At 40.8% G+C, this 19,449-nt stretch overlaps 1 protein-coding gene across 3 annotated transcripts in view; it reads right to left on the bottom strand.

Annotated features, from left to right (window-relative positions):
* Positions 1-5,139: 5,139 nt before the first annotated feature.
* LOC146618335 (SPRY domain-containing SOCS box protein 4-like) overlaps positions 5,140-19,449 on the bottom strand; it is a 61,391-nt gene continuing 47,081 nt past the window's right edge. For all 3 annotated transcript variants that reach the window (XM_085370420.1, XM_085370422.1, XM_085370421.1), the window contains one exon: positions 5,140-6,581. In XM_085370420.1, coding sequence (XP_085226546.1) covers positions 6,454-6,581 — 128 coding nt within the window. In that variant the 3' untranslated portion in view covers positions 5,140-6,453. The remainder of the gene's footprint in view (positions 6,582-19,449) is intronic.

The raw sequence follows: 19,449 nt of genomic DNA, 5'->3' as shown, positions 1-19,449 counted from the left end.
TCCACTGGCTGCTGCTTCTTTCAAAACGTCTTCTGGAACAGTAAGGAAACTCTTTTTGTCAATACAAAAAACCTACACCACACGTGTATATACATTCTTGTGCGTGTATATACATACAAATATATACACACACGCATGTACACTACCAGTCAAAAGTTTGGACACACCTTCTCATTTAATGATTTTTCTTTATTTTTACAACTATTTACATTGTAGATTCTCACTGAAGGCATCAAAACTATGAATGAACACATATGGAATTATGTAGTCAACAAAAAAAGCGTGAAATAACTCAAAATATGTTTAATATTTTAGATTCGCCCTTTGCTTTAATTACTGCTTTGCACACTCCTGGCATTCTCCCGATAAGCTTCATAAGGTGGTTACCTGAAATGGTTTTCCAACAGTCTTGAAGGAGTTCTCAGTGATGCTGACCAATTGTTGGCCCTTTTCCCTTCACTCTGTAGTCCATCTCATCCCAAACCATCTCAGTTGGGTTTAGATTAGGTGTGTGTGGGGTCCAGGCCATCTGGTGGAGCTCTCTATCACTCACCTTCTTGGTCAAATAATCCTGGAGGTGTGTTTGGTGTCCAACTAATCGCAAACCCAATGGGATGGCATGTCGCTGCGGGAGGCTTGATGGCTTTTACGACTGCACTTGGGGACACATTCAAAGTTTTAGCAATTTTCCAGACTGACTGACCTTCAGTTATAAAAGTAATGATGGACTGTTGTTTATCTTTACTTAGCTGATTGGTTCTTGCCACAATATGAATTCTAACAGTTGTCAAACAGGGCTGTCAGCTGTGTACCAGCCTGGCTGCTGCACAACACAAAGGCAAGAAATTCCACAAATGAAAGCTGTGAAGTGAAAGCCATTTCATGTGACTACATCATGAAGTTCACTGACAGAAGGCCAAAGGTTTGCAGCACTGTCAACAAAGCAAAGGATGGCTACTTTGAGGAATCTAAAATATGAGACATATTTAGAGTTATTTATCCATTTTTTCTTTGTTACATTATTCCATATATCTTGCTTCATATAGTTAATATTTTCAGTATGTATCTACAATGTAGAAAGTAGTAAAAATAAAGAAAAAAAAAACATTAAATGAGAAGGTATGTCCAAACTGGTAGTGTGTATATTATATATTTATGTCATGATGCATACTCAACCAGGTAAGTAAATCCCAAAATGCTGATTCTGTTCATCTGGACGTGGCGTTTTCAGTGGGAGAAATGTTTCGTCACTCATCCTGACTTCGTCGGTCTCAACTGACTGCAGGTTTCCCCAACCTTCTAAACAGTACATGTGCACAATAACTGAAACCTTCCCTCTGAATGAACAATGGGCTGTGAGGTCAGTTCCTTGATCATTATTATGCAAACTGGCATGACCGTTGATCAACAACCACTGATCAATGCCCATGAGTACCATTCACAGAGAGTTGTAAAATGGCGACAGATGTACCCTTAGGCCCCCTCCTTGATTCAGAGATAGTCTTTCCCTTTTCACATAAATGGCCTCCTTGACTCCGCGCTCAAACCAGTGTTCCTCCCTGTCCAGGATGTGTACATCCTCATCATTGAAAGAGTGTCCTCAGGCCTCTAGGTGTAAACAGACTGCAGAGTCCTGGCTCTTCTGTGTTGTGCCATCCACTTTGCCAAAGGTTGTTTGGTTTCTTTGAGGTGGACCAATTTTTGGCACAACATGTATAGATATAATCTCTCTATATAGATATCTCTATATCTATATCTGGATATATACTGTGACTTTTCATGTGATTAAAGCATCTCGGCCTGCTGTGTTCTTGCTCTTTTAAAGAATCACAGTAAAAACTACTGCAGCCCACGAGTTGCTTTTACTTTATTAATTCTGTGTCCTGTGGACAGGTTTGTGGGGGTGGGGAGCTTGGATAGCGGTCCATCTTTTTGATAACAGACACTTTAAAAATAAAAAAAAAAAAAAACCTCTGAAGCTTAAATTACCAGCAAAATGCTTAGTGTTTGCAGGGTAGTTTAAAGATATGAAACATGCTGAAAAGAATCTTTAACATTCAATCCTAAAACTACACAAAAAAAAAAAAAAAAAAAAGTGATAAAAAGCAGGACGGATAACGCATCTTTCATGTCGGCACTGAACATATACTGGACATAAATGTAGCAGCAGTCCAATTCTTATCATCTGCGGCCATGCAAATCCTCAAGTAGGTCAAAGAAACATCCTTTGCTTTGAGGAATTTAGGCGTGTGAAGATCTCTGTGTGTGATCTAGAGGAGTGAAATAAATGTTAGCTTTTACATAACTTACCAAGCAAAGCAGACAGGATTTTTTTCCCCCTCCATAAATTATGGATCTCTGCCTGTCTCTGTATCAGAGACATCCGACCTCCAACCAACCATCTCCTCAGCTGCTCTCCATACATGCATATGTATAACACAAGCACAGAAAAGGGAGGCAGCAGGGCTTGCGGTTTCAGCGAAGGGAAAAGGATGCTCGGCACTTCCTTTGTCAGAAATGCTTCTCTTGGCCTGAAAGTCATTTTCCCTTCCAGATAAAAGCTCGGGGATGGAAGGTGTGCTTCTGAGCAAAGCAAACGGTGATGTGAGGATTTTTTAAAAAGAACGAAAGAAAAAAAAAAGTATATCGCCTGAGCAGAGCGGTCGGAAAAGAAGATAGGAGGAAAAGGCAGGATGTGATGGTGGAAGCAGAGGCAGAGGCGGCGAGATGAAGAGATGATGAGATGAAGTAAAGCCTCGCTGTCAGGCAGCAGCTGAATATGGATCTGGACGAGAAGAGTCACTCCCAACCTGATCAAACAAGTCATCAGCTTTAACTTTCAGCCTGTTCCAATAATGCTTTAAATGCTTGGCTCCTGCATTATTGAACAGCACTATATGCTACAGCAGGAGAATCGATTGCAGGCAGAAGCTCACGGCTGATCTCGTCTCTGCAGTGACTCACGTTTCATTGCTCACCCTTGTGTTGGCAGAGAGCTTAATGAGCACATTCTTGATAGCCAGGTATTATTAAAGGCTAACTCGACACATTCGTGTCATTACTAAAGCTTTAAATGTTCTCATCCAACAGCTGTCTCGCTGGACATTTCCCTCTCACTGAGGTAGAGATGCCTCTTGTTGCGATTATGATATTATCAACACAGGCTGCTTTCTGCTGCACAACATTAATGGATTTTCTGTTGGCAGTGCCAGGAAAAGAAGCACAGAGCTGAACTTTGATCACACGAGCAGCTTTGTTCTGGTGTTCAAAGGCTGTCCCGGCACGGGGAAATCCAGTTCATAGATGCACCTCATCTCGACTCGACACCAAAACCAGCATCAGGGGGGCTTTGACAGCAGCAAAGGACTTTGTATCACTGCAGACCTTTGGAGTAACTACACTGATTTCAATGCTGTGTGATGTCACTGGTTTTATTGCCAATACACACTTTTAAATGACCAGAATTCACAGCTGCTTGTATATGACTTCACAAAGAGCCAATTAAAGCAGACTTGTCATTTAATGCCACACCAATGACGGTGACCGATGAAAGGAAACTAGGCTACATGCATAAAATCTATGGGGGTAGATGTGGTTAGCAACATACTATACAAATATTATACAGTAAATATGCGTTCAATGTCAGCCTGTGAATTTACAATTATGGATCTCTGAGAATGAGAAAAGAACACTATATTGTGTCCTAACACAAGTTCGGCTGGAGCCAGGTGTTGAAGGTCAAAGTTTACTGGTAACGACTGAACCATATACTGTTGGAAAGAGCAGATGCTCGAGTTTCACGTATTTGCTGATAGGTATAACAACAAGGCATAACAATAGCAGTGGCTGCTGTGATTTAAGACATGCTCGGGATGTATGGGACGAGTTTGGCCATCATATGGACATATGCTGAGCACTTGTGAACATTGTAAGCTTTTCATGTAAAAATTCTTTATTCATTTTACGCACTCTATTAAGTTAGAGTGCGTAAAATCAATGTTTTGTATAAGGTAATTGAAGCGGATGACGGATGTAATAACATAAGTTATCGCTTGCATCATTTTTGTAATATATCAGAAAATCCATCCATGCATCATCTTCTGCTTGTTCAGTTCTTGGACAATCAGACCTATTTATACAGCTGTGTTGAGTACATAAACAGTGGAAGAAATAACACTGATCCATACAGATTTGAGAAAACTTCAAAGAAATATGAAATGGTTAAAATCAGTATTACAAATTGCTAATACAAATTTCAAAGATCTTTCTTGAAGGATGACAAAAGAAGCCGTTTTTAGCAGCCGTCTGCTTTGATTGGCGATCTAACCATACAGCATGTAACAGCTGACGGATGTTTATCAGGATGGATAAGTGAAGTCTCTCACGTCGAGCCCTTCAGCTCCTCCACCCTAAAAATCTCTCTTTGACACCGTCACCAACAGGAGCTAAAAAGCAAAGATGCATGTAAAGGAAGCAAAGAGCCATATTGGTATGAGTAACACCCACAGACAGCTTTCACACGTCCACATCCCAGGAAATAAATAAATAATTGAAGGAATCATTCAGGGATCAGGGATTTTTTGTGTGTGTGGTTTAAAGCGGGTACTAATACATCCAGAAATAACTTCCTACTGTAGGTATTATGTTGATTACATGTGCTCACTAAAGTGCACAGCTTAGGTGTATAATGTTTTTAATCCATTCCCTCCAGTTGGTTTCAGCTTCTGGTTCAACTTTAAATTTAAAACAATCTGGGAGAGAAAAAACAAAAAGCCCACTTCGGTTAGCAAATGTAACGTGACAAAGCAGACCACGGTGACCAAACAGCTGCTCAGTGTTGCAGTTTAGCACATCAGTGTTCTAAGCACTGGTTTAGCTCACTGGATCAAGTGGGTGAAGCATGTGCTACAGCAGGAGCCTGGGTTTAATTTTGCCCCAAACTTGTTTCCTCAACGTGTCACCCCCTCACCCTGTATGTCCCTTCTTTCTCATAAAAATAAAAAATACTGGCAGCCATTAGTGCTACCCCTCAGACACACATGGTTTCAATTTCAAAATCTTATGTGGTCTGGCGCTTAACTTATCGCATTTGCAAGTTTTTCAGAAAACTTACTGACCTTGAGGTCAAGATCAGTCGTATTCAAACTCATCCAAGATTTTTAGCAAATGCTCCTATTGTCACCTCGTTCTCAAGTTAAAGCATTCACAAACCTGGGTCCATCACGCCTACCCACCGGGGTGACCACAATCCCCCATCAGGCTTTTACAGCTGAGGGGGAAAAAGGCCAAAAATAAATCTTTAATGTCAGAGAACAGAGCCAGGCAGTGTCAATTCATCTCAGTTTATTCTTATTCACATTTAAAACATTTTCATGGCAGCACATTCTTCCAACCATACAGGCGAGACATCCTGTCCTGCAGAAAAACAAAATCCCATAAAATTCTTTTTTTTAAAAAGAAAAAAAAGTCTAAGGGTACGTCAGTGATTAAAAACAAAACAAAAAACATCATAAGTCATATGGAGGATAAGCAGCATTTAAAATTTTGGGGGGGAAAAAGCGTTTCCTGATAAATGTGTGTTTGTGTGTTGTAGCAGAGCGGGCCCCTGCTTCACCTTTGGATCAATCCCTATCAGTGTTAGAGGAGCTAGAGAGCCGACCAACGGCGTGTCTGCGGTCCTTTCAGTTCACTAAGCCTGACGGGGGCTTAAAAATCACATTGGAGCGAGGGGTGGAGAGATACTGAACGAAAGAGAGAGAGTACAGCTGGCAGCAGAGAGAAGGACGATTTAAAAATCTGAAACCAGAGCGGGGTTGTTTTCTAGCCTGCGTGTATTACTGCCTGCTTGTCAGAGAGTCGTCTTCTTGCTACAGACCGGGCTCACATTGTTTCTATACACAGGCTGCCTATACGTGATCCATGTGTGCCGTGTACACAGCAGCAGAAATAGAACTGCGTGTGGCTTTGCAGGGATTGTCGAGTCTCCACAGAGCCTGCTGTGTTGTTGGGAATATAAATATCAATATGTTCCCGAGGAAGCCTCCACAGAGTCTGTGCACAGCAGATGTCTGGGTAAACTGTTACCCGAAAACCACAGCATTTCTATCTGAGGACATGTGGTTAGACTCGACATAGGAAAATGGATTGACACGTTCTCTTTTAATCTCTCGCTCCCTTCATTTCATTCATCAGCTCCTATAGTCATCTGTCAGAAGATGGAAACAAGTCAAAAAAAATAAAAAATAAGAGCATAAAACCAGAAGATAAAAACACCCAAAATGGAAAACCCCCAAACTTGTGTAAACAAAACCCTTTGCGGTGGCATCTTAACCACCTGTTCAATGTCATCGCCTGCATCCTCAGCAGATGTCTGATGTTCAGTCCAGAGGCTGGTTACCATAAGAACAAATGGGCCTCAGTTTCTTGCTGTGTGCGTTTAATATGTATGTGCCGTCACTGGTACTGGAGGTAGTTCTTTAGTGTCTGCGGCAAGGGGAGTGTGTCAATGTGATGGATGCGCTCTCTACCCAGAGCCAGTCGAGCTACTCGTCTGCACAGGTCCATGAGGGGGAGGGGCTCCGCTGTTAGAGATAGAAGAGAGCACAGACACGGGTTAGAGTCCAAACGGGCCAAGGAACAACTTCAAAATGCTCCAGGTATAGATGACAAATCATGTCCAGAGTCATTTTAGTCACAGTTTACATTAATTTTTAAGTTTGGGCAATATTTCCTGTGAGGCAGGAAAGCATAAAGAAGCATAAACATGTAGACACATTTCATATCAAGGACAGTAAGACACTTTGCAAAACAAAACCGTAGGTCATGGTAGTAATAAACTACAAACTTTTACACCAACTAGATTTAGGACACTTAATTGACAAAAACTGAAATAGTTGGATGCTTTCAAAGTGACTAAATGACCTTTCAGTCAGAACTAAAACACTGCTGTCAAAATTAACAGCGCCTGCAATAAGAGAAAGAAAAGCCCAGCAATCAGACGACCCAACAAGCAAGCAATTTGGAACAGCGGGAAGGAAGAACCAGGCGCAGGGAGGAGCATTTGCCACTAATGGCTGAACTTTTTTGCATTTTGAACCATGCAAAACTACTCTGGTCGAACCCAAGAACAACAAGCAGGGAGCTAGGAGTGAGCATAGGTCGTCCCTTTCAAGCCTCATTAACCATTGTAAACCAGAGGGAGCAAACCCAGTGATACATGTTAACATTTGTTTCATCGTTTTGTGTCATTATAGAGCAACTGCTGCTGCAGTTAACAGACACTCAGTGACGGGTTGTCAAGTAAACACCAGGAGCTGACATTCTGTGCAGAGTGTAAAATGCTTTGTTTGATTAGGACTTTGTTAAATTATTACTGCAAAACACAAGAACACGAGGAATTTCTTTCTTCTTTTTAATGGACTGATTGCACAAAGATAATACTTAAGGAAAAAGGTTTATGAGTGTGATCATAAGGCAGATGCGACCTTGTGACCTTGCATAAATGCAACTCTGTTGTTCTGAAGTGTAAAACATCAGTCAAACTAATGTTACAGCACTCAAAGTGTAGCAGCCTTTTTTGGGTGGGGGCAATCTCACGACTACTTTAATTACGTTGCATCTTCATACATGCGAATGGAAAGAGAAGCAGCTGTTAACAACATTTAAATATATACACTTGTCATCACTTCCAACAGAGTGTGCCCAGCAGAGCACGCCAACTTCCCTCCCACCAGTTTTAGAGGCAACTGATGTCTGTGCATGTCACACAGACAAGCCTCTTAAACTGCTACCCCTGTACGGATGTCAAGCTGCTCCACCTGGAAGCACCATCTGGTGAAGCAGAATTCCTGCTGCTTGGAGTCCACTTAAACACTGTGTGAAGGACATGAGGAGAGACGTTTACACCTGCATAAAAACCCAGTTACACACACACACACACACACACACACACACCCTCTAGTTGACGGGGGTAAATATTGAAGAAAGACACTTCCGTGAGCCAACCTGACCTGCAGGATCCACTTCAGTTACACACAATCACAACACAACAATTACTCACACACAAACACAGTTGATACTAGATTTTCTTCCCAAAGTAGATGTTTTCAGTAACCACATCCATCAGCACGAATGCTATTTCCATCTGTTCAGTCAGCTAGCTGAAACAATCTAAGGAGGGCCACAGCACACACTTACAGTCTCCATCATCTGCCATAACATTACATGGCCCATATGATCATATACAGCAGCGGTCCCCAACCCCCGGGCCTCGGACCGGTACGTGAGTCGTTTGGTAAAGGGCCGGGAGAGTTGAGGCTCAGGTGTGAAATGTACAGTTTTAAGGGTTTTTATCGGTTTTCAGCGTTTTGTTATCATTTACTCGGTTTTCCTTGGTCTTTTCACGTGTGTTATGAATAAAAAAAAAATTTCGGTACCGGTACTAGTTTTATTTTGTTGTATTTATCCGCGACACCTTAAAGGCCGGTCTATGAAAATATTGTCGGGCATAAACCGGTCCGTGGCGCAAAAAAGGTTGGGGATCGCTGATATACAGTATGATGTGTGAAAACGTGCCAATGATGGGATGCAGTTCTCTTTTATGTAACAAAGTTTTGGCTTTTCCTCGTGTTTCCAACCGTGACAGCATGATCACAGCTGTCAAATATTAAGCTTGTTTATTAAAAAAAAAACAAAAAAAAAAAAAGATAACATTGAGAACATCTGCCAGTGACAGGTTCTTAAGAATTAAGATGGGAATCTACACGAAACACTAAAAACACAGACTGGATCAACCCAGCCGTTGATTCAGCAAACACAGTAAAGTGGTGCAGTTTTATGTCTATGAAACTATGATCAATCCCAAATGTGCAAAGCTGACTGATTATGACACTTAGGGTGGGTGTAATATAATGGGGCCAGTTCCCGTACTTATGAAGTCATAATTTTTTTCAAGCCTTTTTGAGCCCTAAACTAAAAATCAAAATTTCAAACCACTCATATGTACTTCACGGTCCTGTTACTCAAAATATCCACAGTATGAAAATGAAATAAATTCTGAGAGTTGGAACTTGTTCCAGATTTGACTGCTTTTAGATGGAACAACGTCAGATTGACTGTTTCCAGAACCTGCTTACAGTCTGAAGCAATGAAAATACATTTTAAACATCCACAGAAAAGCAACAAGGGCTATGACTGACCGAGCCCTTACTCTCTACAGTTAACAGTATGCAGTATTACCACAAACCGAAACCCTCTGCCAAACTCCTATGATGTGCATACATGAGGACTATTCTGACAAGTGTTCATGGAAATCAAGCACATGGAGCTCATCAAGAGACCTCGGGCATTCCTCTGGGCATGAACTGCTGCCACTGTGGCTTCATGACCGCTGAATGGCAATCACAGCTGAAAGGCAGCAGGAGCTGGTGAGGCTGGACAAGCACACATCAATACTAATTAAAAACCGCCTTCATCATTTTACGTCTTTGTTACAATCAAAGCTGATGGGCTTTCCGTCCTCATGCTTGTCATGTTATTTGTAAATCATGGCGAACATCCCACCAAATCTCTCTGCTGTGGTTTTGCTAAGTGACGTTTTGAAAGCACAGTGAGGGGAAGTGATGAAATCCAGCAGCTGAACAGGCATAAGGAAATCGAGTAGAGCTGTCTGGATTTATGTGAGTGTCGCATGCTTAATGAGAAGTCTTTGTTAAGGGTTCTTTGTGGACATGTGGCAGTGTGGATTTATTTGTAGCCACATCAACAAGCCCATATCACAAAGACGAGTTGAATGAACTCCGACTTAATATAGACAATGTGCAGCGATGTGTGCAATGAGACTGTACAGCCGATAATCCTTCACAGCAGCAAGTGAAATACTTGGCAGGCCAATTGCATCCCTCCAACATCTTATTAGCCTCTCTCTGCAAAGGCAAGTTCATTCTTTAGCGCAGCAGCTTAGCAGATTAGAACTTAAGTCTTTGCAATATAAACCGATGATACAACATCATCTCCATTCAGCCTGCAGCTTGTGACGGGCTGAACTTTGCTCTCGAGAACAAGGAACGCGCTCTTGGTGCACGTGGAGCCTGTGCATATGCATGTTCCCTTGACAGCAATCAATCAGCCTACTAGCAGTAGCCTTAGCATATGGATAGTTTCCATAGTAACCAGCTCCTTGCACCCCCACTATGTGATGTCACTGTACCGGTAAAGACTCAGATGCAAATGTGCTCTGTGCAGTCCACTGTCTGCATCTGACTGTAGCCTGTTAAAATTGAGCCAAATTCAGTTGTTTCAGCTCAGATGGAAATGACTGTATTAAAAAGTAGCTTAATAGCAGCAGATCCCCCAATAAAGACACAGCTGCACACCCCAATTTACAGCTACAATACCACTGCTCTAATTGGACTTCTAGGTTATAGAAGTAGGTTCTATAAAGGGTTGTTCACATTTTCACAAGTGTACTTACACTTAGTTTTAAGCTGATTTTTTTTTATTTTTTAAACAAATGGAAAATTCTGAAGGACGTCTGTCATACTGACATAATATTGGCAATGGATCTACTGCCGCATTGAATAATTCACATTACAGTACAATTAGAACATTCTCCTTGGGACTTGGGGGGAATAAAGAAACCGGTGGTTCCTCCAGTGCTTTGTGGAATTTTCTCACATTACTCCCTAGTGCAGTGGTTAACGCAATCACTTGGGAAGTGAAAGGTCACTGGTTTCAAAGGTCACAGTCCAGAAGGGCATCTGGCCAATTCTGAACATTGGCTGTGGAAAAAACTGGATTTTGACTGCATGTGGTTGCAGACCTGGTCCTGACATTGCTTTGCATTCACTGGAAAAAGCCTCAATAATATTGATCATGTTCCTGCAGCATTAATATAAAAAGGATGAATAAGGATAGGATCGTTAAATGAGGTGAAAAATGTCAGTGACTATAAGATGTCATACAGTGTCCATGTACATGAGTCTATGGTGTTCCCAAGTACACGATGTGTAAACCAGCAGCTTGGTGTTAATGACAGATTTTTTTGCATGTTACTCAAATCAACAGATGTCATGAATCACTGTGCAGCAACAGCTTCAACCATGCATTTTGTATTTGTGGGTTCTCTTACATGCACACACTCTGATACAGTGCAATTACAATTAATGTGAGTATTTGATTATTTGGATAAACTAGTGGAGCATTGTTCTAATGGAGTTTTTTCACCTGTATTGTTAAGGTGCTGGAATATCTATGACCCCTGCAGAGCGCTTCTTCCACACTGCGCTGCAGAAGTAGTGCACAGTGCAAGGGGGAGCGAGTGCTTGGAGACCTTCGTTCAGAGAACCTTTGATGACTTCTGATCACTTGTGTTTAAAAAAAATAAATATAAAAAATACACATACAACATTACACAACACATTTATGTCTCCCCCTGTTACACAGATGAGATCACTATGGCTGAAATAACCAGACAGGTGTCTGTAACAGGGGAATGCATATAAAAAAAATTAAAATATTCCTTTGCAACAACATTTCTTGATGTATTTGATTACACTCAAGCAACCACCCAGCTGCAGTCCAATTAGTTCATATTTTTCTGCTCTGTAGCCACACTGACTACAGTTTTTGCGTGCCTCAGCTGTAATTGCAGCAAGAAGAGTCCATCTTCTTCTTGCACATTTGAAATAGGTTTAAAATTTATTTTTAATGACTTATAATTACATTAAGAATTTCTTTATGAGCCTGTCAGTCAAATGACAGAAAGTCTAAAATCTGCTAAGATTGGGCCTCTGTGTGGGTGCGTGTGTGCATGTCCATGTACATTTGTCATAAATGAGTGTGCATCATGTCAGCATTAGGTTTATATGCTTATGAATATTGATGTGAATTATGAATGCTATAAGTGGTTCCTTAATGTCTTTTTGTACTCCTATAGAGGTCAGCATGTTTAATGTACATTTATCTCAGCCCACACCTACAACAGTTGTTTTCAGAGGTACTACATGTGCATGCATCAGCAAGGAGAGCTGAGCAAAAAGAGAAGAAGAAAAAAAACTTCATTATTTAGAGTGCAATGATGTCATTACATGTGAAAAACCATTATTTGCAGTATTTCACTCATTACTCTCTGACAGTGCTCTCCTGAGGGATGTGGGGTTTCTACAAACTTGCTGGAAGCCAGTCACTGCCGGCACAAGCTGGTCTCCATGGTAAGGGTTGCCTGGGGTGACAAGTGGTCCTGTCAGACACTGATGATGAGCACTAACAGAAGGTAGGCACTGTCCATCAGCTGATAGACTCGACTAACACTGACAAGTGATCCGAGTTTGGATTACAAAACTGCTTCTGTTCAAATCTGCATATGTTCAGTCTCAGTCGAATCAGTCTCAGATTCGACTTCACACCACATCCAGCTGTGACTATGTTCAGACTGTTGGGATATTGGAGCTCATTTTAGAATATCACTGATGAGCAACAATACAATTTAACACAATTACATTTTTTCTTTTTTCTTTCTTTTTTTTTTTTTTAAATTCTCGAGTGCTACTGTACACGTTTTAAAACTTGTGTACCCATTTCCATTTCATCAGTGTACATAGTGATGTTAAAAATATAGTGACATATTTGGACAATATTGCTTATATACAGTCTTACGCTGTGTTACATAAACCATCTGTTCAGGTTGTGCTTCTGTTAAGTATAGGTAGAGCTGGGCGATAGAACGATAACGATATGTATCGCGATATAACTTTTACTCGATAGAGAAATTAAGCTATCGTGATAGACTTCGCCGCTCTTGTCCTCTTAAAAAAAAAAAAAAAAAAAAAGATCAGCCAATCCAAATTAAGTAGCGCAGAGCCGAACCAATCACAGCCGCAGCGTCACGTCGCGTGACTTGTAACGTACAGCACAAGTGCCAAGCCGCACGTGTGTTTGTTTGGGAAGCAGCCAGCGCATAATGGAGGAAATGAGTGTGCCGACTAGAAAAATCAACCGAGCGTGACCGAAGAGAAAACAGATGATGGTTACAACGCCGGAGAGATTGTCGAACGGAAGAGCCATAGAAGCTCCGTAGTTTGAAGGTATTTCGGCTATTTCAAGTCTGACAAAAAACAGAGTAGCGTGCACTGTAAATTGTGCCGAAAGCAAGTCTGGAAATACAATGAACTGGTGCATGCGTCACACTGTGCGCCACGTTATTGTTTCGGTGAAATGAATTTCTACAATACTGTTAATTCTACTCTCTGCAGTGTTTAAATGCTTACATATACACACAGTTACTGTCCGTCCACACATACGACTCGGTTCTGCTTCTATGCCCCAGCTTTGTTTACTTTTTCCCACCGAGGCTTCTAGACTTCTGATTGGCCAATATTTCTGCACGGTTAGGAATCTAGCGCCACCTGCTGCTTTGGCATGTTCATAGCAGCGTTTTCCTTCATTTCTGCCTTTATGTGTGGACGGGATTATTTTTTTAAAACGAAAACGGAAAATCTCCGTTTTCAAAAATACCCGTGTACGTGTGGACGTAGCCTCAGTCTCTGACTGGAAGCGCTAATTCGTCATTCGGCTTTTGTCAGACTAAAGTAACTGTTAAAACTGTTTGAAAAGCTCAGCTATACAACAAGGAGAGTGAGAATTTCCTTTTAGTTCTCAGTTTATTTGATATTGACAAAAGTTAGTCAGTTTTGTCTGTTCTTCTGTAAAACAAACTAAGATTTATTTTTAGAATTAATATTTTGTTTCTAAGTGGAATTGACAATTTAGTAGTCTGTTTCGTTTGTTCTATTTTGAAACTTAAACACTTTAGCGGCTGCCTTTTGTGTAGTTTGCAATATTTGCCTTTATCTGAAAAAGTCTCATGTTCCTTAAGTACATCTACCCTGTTGAACTTATTATGGGAAATAAATATTTAAATAAAAACAAGCTGCTGATTATTTCACATTTTACTTGTGAAATTTAAATCTTACAAATATAGTTATTTGGCTTATATCGTGATAGATATCGTTATCGCCTGAAATGAAAAAAACATATCGTGATGTGAATAAATCTCATATCGCCCAGCTCTAAGTATAGGTAACAGTTTTTATAAGGGATTTTTGGTTTCCATAGCACAATAACTAATTAAAGCTTCACCAAACAAATAACAACTAAAGAATCAATAAAGAGGTGAACTAAAGTGTGAGAATCTCATAACCTCACTTTCCAGAGAATGAACCACTGGACATGCCCACTGTCTTCATGCAGTTGATGAAATCATTATTCCTTACAGCAGAAATAATCAGAATCTGCTGCAGTTTTCAGTAAAGTTTAACTGTTTCGAAATATTATCCAAGACACTGATTTGCATTTTATTTCAATCTATTCTAATAAAATGTGCTTCGGGCACTTCATATATTGTTTCCAAAGAAAACACTGACGCACCGCATTATTGCCATTCAACCCAAAACTGGTTCAGCACCATGCATGTCATCTGACATGCAAACTGACTGTTAGAGTAGGTTTAGCAAAGAATCTTTATCATCCTTTGGAGGCATTTAAGTCAGCTTAAAAGTGGAGCTCTTTGCCAATTCTTTATCTTTCCTCCTGCTTCCAGTCTGCCGTGTGAGTGTCCAAGTGTGCGCTCTCCCTTTCACCTACCGCACTCATGACTTATTTGGAATAGCCAGAGACTCAACTGACAGATTTACGGCACACTAAAGGGGAGATGGAGTATGAAAACATGTGGATAAGGACGACTGAGCACCTGATGCACTAGGTGGACAGAAGAGGCCCGCAGGCTGGCAGGCACCCACACCCACCTAACACTTAAACAAGAACAAAGCGTAGGAAGGGGAGGTGAGCTCAGAGTTGGCAGCACGTCAGTTTGTCTGGCCTCACTCAGGTGTGACGGCTTGTGGGTAACTGTTGATGGTTCCCTTTACTTTCACATGTGCAGCCCACTAATTTTAAGTGCATAGACATCAGCTCACCATAATAGACGACCTAGTTATGTTTTACTTAGAAATTGGGGCTTAGGTAGGTCCATCTTTCTGGCACGTGTTCCAATTTAGTGATCCTTGAATTCCACCCACTTTTCCCTGCCTTCCTTCAATATGACAAATGTACTGAGGTAACAGGCTCCTAGCCATGCTTATCCAATACATTAGCATAAAACTGGTGCGGTTGTCAGACCTACTTTTAAAATGATGGGTGCATGTGTCTATATAAATAGCCCTTAAGGTGCTTAAGCAGCTCTGTTCCCAAAATGAGGGGAAAAGGGAGCCAGAGAGATGTCTTGGAATGGACAGAACAAGATGACCTGTGTGGGCGATGAAGGAAACTGTGGTTTTTAAAAAAACCCCAAAGGGATTTCTCTCTATACGCAATTGGCAATGCAGCTATCTAAATTGAATGGTCCACTCAGAATGCTAAATGAATCAGATATCATTAGTGGAAGAATTTTGTATTGGCTTCTCGCTTCCTTTTACATTGCATCGGCAAACAAACGAGTTCCACGCAATCAACTGCCATGAATTTAGTCTCTGCTCAAGAAATGGAGGCTAACAACAGAATTACTACACAGACCACTAAAATAAGTGATAGCTAAAAGCACATGCAACATTATAGGCAAACAAACAACCAATCTTAAATGGGCTTAGTATAAATGTGTTTAGCTCCAGTGGTCATTCCATACCAGTTCTGCCTGGGAAGCTTTCTAATACGTCTTAGGAAGGCCCTTAGTGTGACAGCTCCTTAGTAGTGAAGCTAAATATTACCAAGATGGGATCTGCCATGTTAATATTATGACATCTCTGGTGTACGGTGAAAGGCAGCTATAATGCGTCATCCATCTTTACATGCAGTCTTGCAAGAGAGACCCAACTGTTTACCCACTACCTCAGTCAAATCTCTAATTGCTGTCAATCATAACCAAATGCATGTAGCAGCAGTTTGAAAGCTCTGTGGTACATAATATAGGATAGAACACCAGTTGAAAAAGGGTGTCATTGAGACCACTGTTTCATTGTTCTACTCAAAGTGCACCCACAAGAGCAGCACTCAGCCAGTCATCAGTGCTGATCACAAGTCCTAAACTGATGTCCTCTTTACTTCAAAGGGTACTTCATTTAAATGCTTAATTTACACCAAAATGGGCAGATAGAATTACCAGGATCACTTTAGCCAGAAAACATGTCTGACTGTTACATCTATTCGATACTAGAAGTGGGACATTTTGATCAACAACACCACATTCTGACTTAATAGCAAGCATAACACTTTGGATTTAAAAAAAAAAAAGACAAAAAAAAAAAAGCAACAACCCACACTTGGTAAGTGCTTGCAAGTCAGTGAATGAGCTCAACCTTAATCTTAGACCTTGCATAAATTAAGTTACAGCTTGCATCTGTGCTGTGAACACTGCTAACAGTGCTGAACGCCAGACAGCAAGGAAGAAGAAACTATGGCTTTTACATGGGGCAATCCTTGACCAACAAACTAGTGAGCAAAGTGACTGATCAACAATTAACCACCCACCTTTGCACACAAAAGAAAAAGTCAGCTAACCCGTTTCCACAGCAACCGACCACTAGAGCAGGGCGATAGGACCAAAAATATTTATCACGATATACATTTGAAAATTTGCGATAACGATATAACTGACGATATAATTGACACTAGACAAAATACTTTACAACTCCACAACTTTATTCGTGAACAAAAAAAAAACAAAAAAACAAAAAAAACAAAAAAACATCAATGTACTTTCACTTAAACAAGCAGCTTTTTTTTATGTGCATTAAAGTTATATAAAAATTTAACAGTGCAAATGCAAATTCCTTGCTGATAGTTTAACCAAAAGGCAGTTGGAAATTGGCCGACATATCCTCAGCATAACCATGTATAATATCTACAAAACGTAAGAGGTTACACACACACACACACACACACACACACTACGGTAATATTATGTTGAAGCACAGTACGTATCACTCCGCGAGGCTCCTGCCTACGTTAGCCTAATGCTCCTCAAGCGGTGCGGCTACGTAGCTTAGCAAAGTCGTACTAAAACATTTGACCGATGTTCGAGCGCCGTGTACCACATAAAATCGTTTCGAGGTCAGTAAACACAACCAGAATTCATACATAAGGCACACGGGATTATAAGGGGCACTGCCGACTTTCAGAAAAATCAAAGGATTGATTTTAAGTGTTCCGTATTTTGCAAAAAACATGGTAATAACGACGGCCCGCTAGCATGCTCTACCAAAAATAGTGCTTTGTTGTGTATCTGACAGACGAAAGCTAAACCAGTTCCACACCACTGAAGTTGCAGCATTTTTACAAACCAATTCTGGTTCATCTGTTTCATTCACCGATCTGCTTTCACCCTTGCCATTCTCTGTCGCCGCCATGCTTTTTCCCGCCATGTGCGTATGAAAACAAAGGCACTGCGCATGCGCGTTTTACCCATATTCTATCGCAATATTTCATTTTCTTATCGTTGCCCAACATTATACTGGTATTACCGTGAATGGTACGATATGGCCCAGCCCTACCTACCACCACAACAAATGGGTGTGTAAATACTGGAATTAAAAGGGGGGGGGGGTATCAGTGTTGAAAGGAAGGGGGAGAAAGACGATGAAACAGGAGGGAGGTAATGAAACACAATGAGAATTGGAGGCAAACACAGTTGATTTACAACCAGGGGTGGACATGCATGTCAGCAGGATGTCTGAACCCCTTCTTATGTGGTGTAAATTGCTGCCATTACACCGACTGTGGTATCATGAGGCCTGGTGTGGTTGATAGAAAGATCAGGCCAAAATCCAGTGACACCATGATAGCCAGTTACAGGTATAAAAGTGATTTAAAAAAGTAAAAATAATAAATAATCAAAATAATAATAATAATAAATAAACAAATAAATCCCGTCTCAGTAGGTGTGGCTTTCAACTGTATCTGGGACTCAAGACCAAAGTTTGGCGTTGAGTCTGTGAGGATGAGAAAACTGCTTTAATGTGGGGTATTAAGGGACAATACAGACAGGAGAAGGGTAAAAGGATACTCATCTCTTTTCGCTTCCTGGGGAGTGGGATGAAGAACAAAGGAGTCCAAGTGGGGGTAGAACGAGGGGAAGAAAGGAATGAAAGAACTACATGACACATGAAAAACCAAGAAAGCGAACAATCAGTGAATCCTCTGTGAGACCCAGGAATAAGGGAGCACTGACATCTCCGAGCATACATATTGACGCTTCTATTCTTCTCTACATCAGAGAGATGTGCTTTGTGTCTAATATCATACACTGATCTCCCATGTGCAATCTGCCACAACACAGGCTCGTCTGAACATTTGAGACTTCCAAACTCAACAGACAAAAACACGATATACCAGGCAGACAAATGGGAGTACGATTGTGTCGATTCATGGATCATTAATCTATAATTTAAAATGTTAAGCAAAATGAAAATGAAAACAAACGGTTTATTTTTGCAAAGACTAATGAAGCTCGTCAATAGAAAACAAACTATAAATGTTCTGAGAGTTAAACTAATGAGAATCACTAACAATTTACTTGCTAAAAGCACATCCATTCCTGACAGACCAGTGCAGACTGCTGTATAGTCACTTCCATGCTATACTGGCACACCTTTTAGCTACATCTTATATGCGATTAGGTCTATGTTGCCGCAAAGAATTTACCCGAGTAGGTATTTTTGGAAACTCATCTTAGCATTTCATGTTTTTAACTTTTACATCCATCGCAAAGATCACCATCATCACTGCTGAATGAGGAGTACCACCTGCAGGACGGCAGCTCCTGATACCAGTCCTTTATCTTTTCTAGTCACAAACGATGCTGTCATGATGCCAGAACTTCAAATAGTATCACGCACAAAAATAGGCAACAATCATGAAAGACAGCAATGAATGAATATCTAATCCCACAGTAATTTTTACTGTTGATTAGAATAGTTTGTTTTTTTGGACAGCCCTAGTCACAGAGTACCCGACAATCAAACGACCTCCAAAAGGCCTGAGCCTTGTGGTGTGGCTTTCACACTTTTCACCCCCCCCCCCCACCCACCCAAAAAAAATAAAAATAAAAGACAAAACAAAACACATTGAGCTCTTATATGTGGGAAACTGTACACCATACAACCACATACCCACATCCTCTTATTAGACCTAACTGAGGGGCCAAGTGGACAGCCGAGCTTATATCCTCAGGACATTCCACTGATCATCGCTGTGACCGAACTCTGAAATCACATTACATTAAAAGAATGATACCACTGGCTGACAGTCGGCTGCTTAAATGTGTCGCCATATATTGACAATAAAAACAATTGACCAAATGTTCTGTAGGACAGAGAGAAGAAATACCTCGACCTTCTAAAGTTCGGGGCTGTGTTGTACTCACTTTTTGAAAACAGCAGTAAATGTTAACACTTCAAAGCA

This window comes from Diplotaxodon limnothrissa, linkage group LG14 (genome assembly GCF_057381915.1).
Source record: "Diplotaxodon limnothrissa isolate DT_005_m linkage group LG14, D_limnothrissa_male_GT1.1, whole genome shotgun sequence".
NCBI classification, from domain to species: domain Eukaryota; kingdom Metazoa; phylum Chordata; class Actinopteri; order Cichliformes; family Cichlidae; genus Diplotaxodon; species Diplotaxodon limnothrissa.
This window is presented reverse-complemented; position numbering and strand designations above follow the sequence as displayed.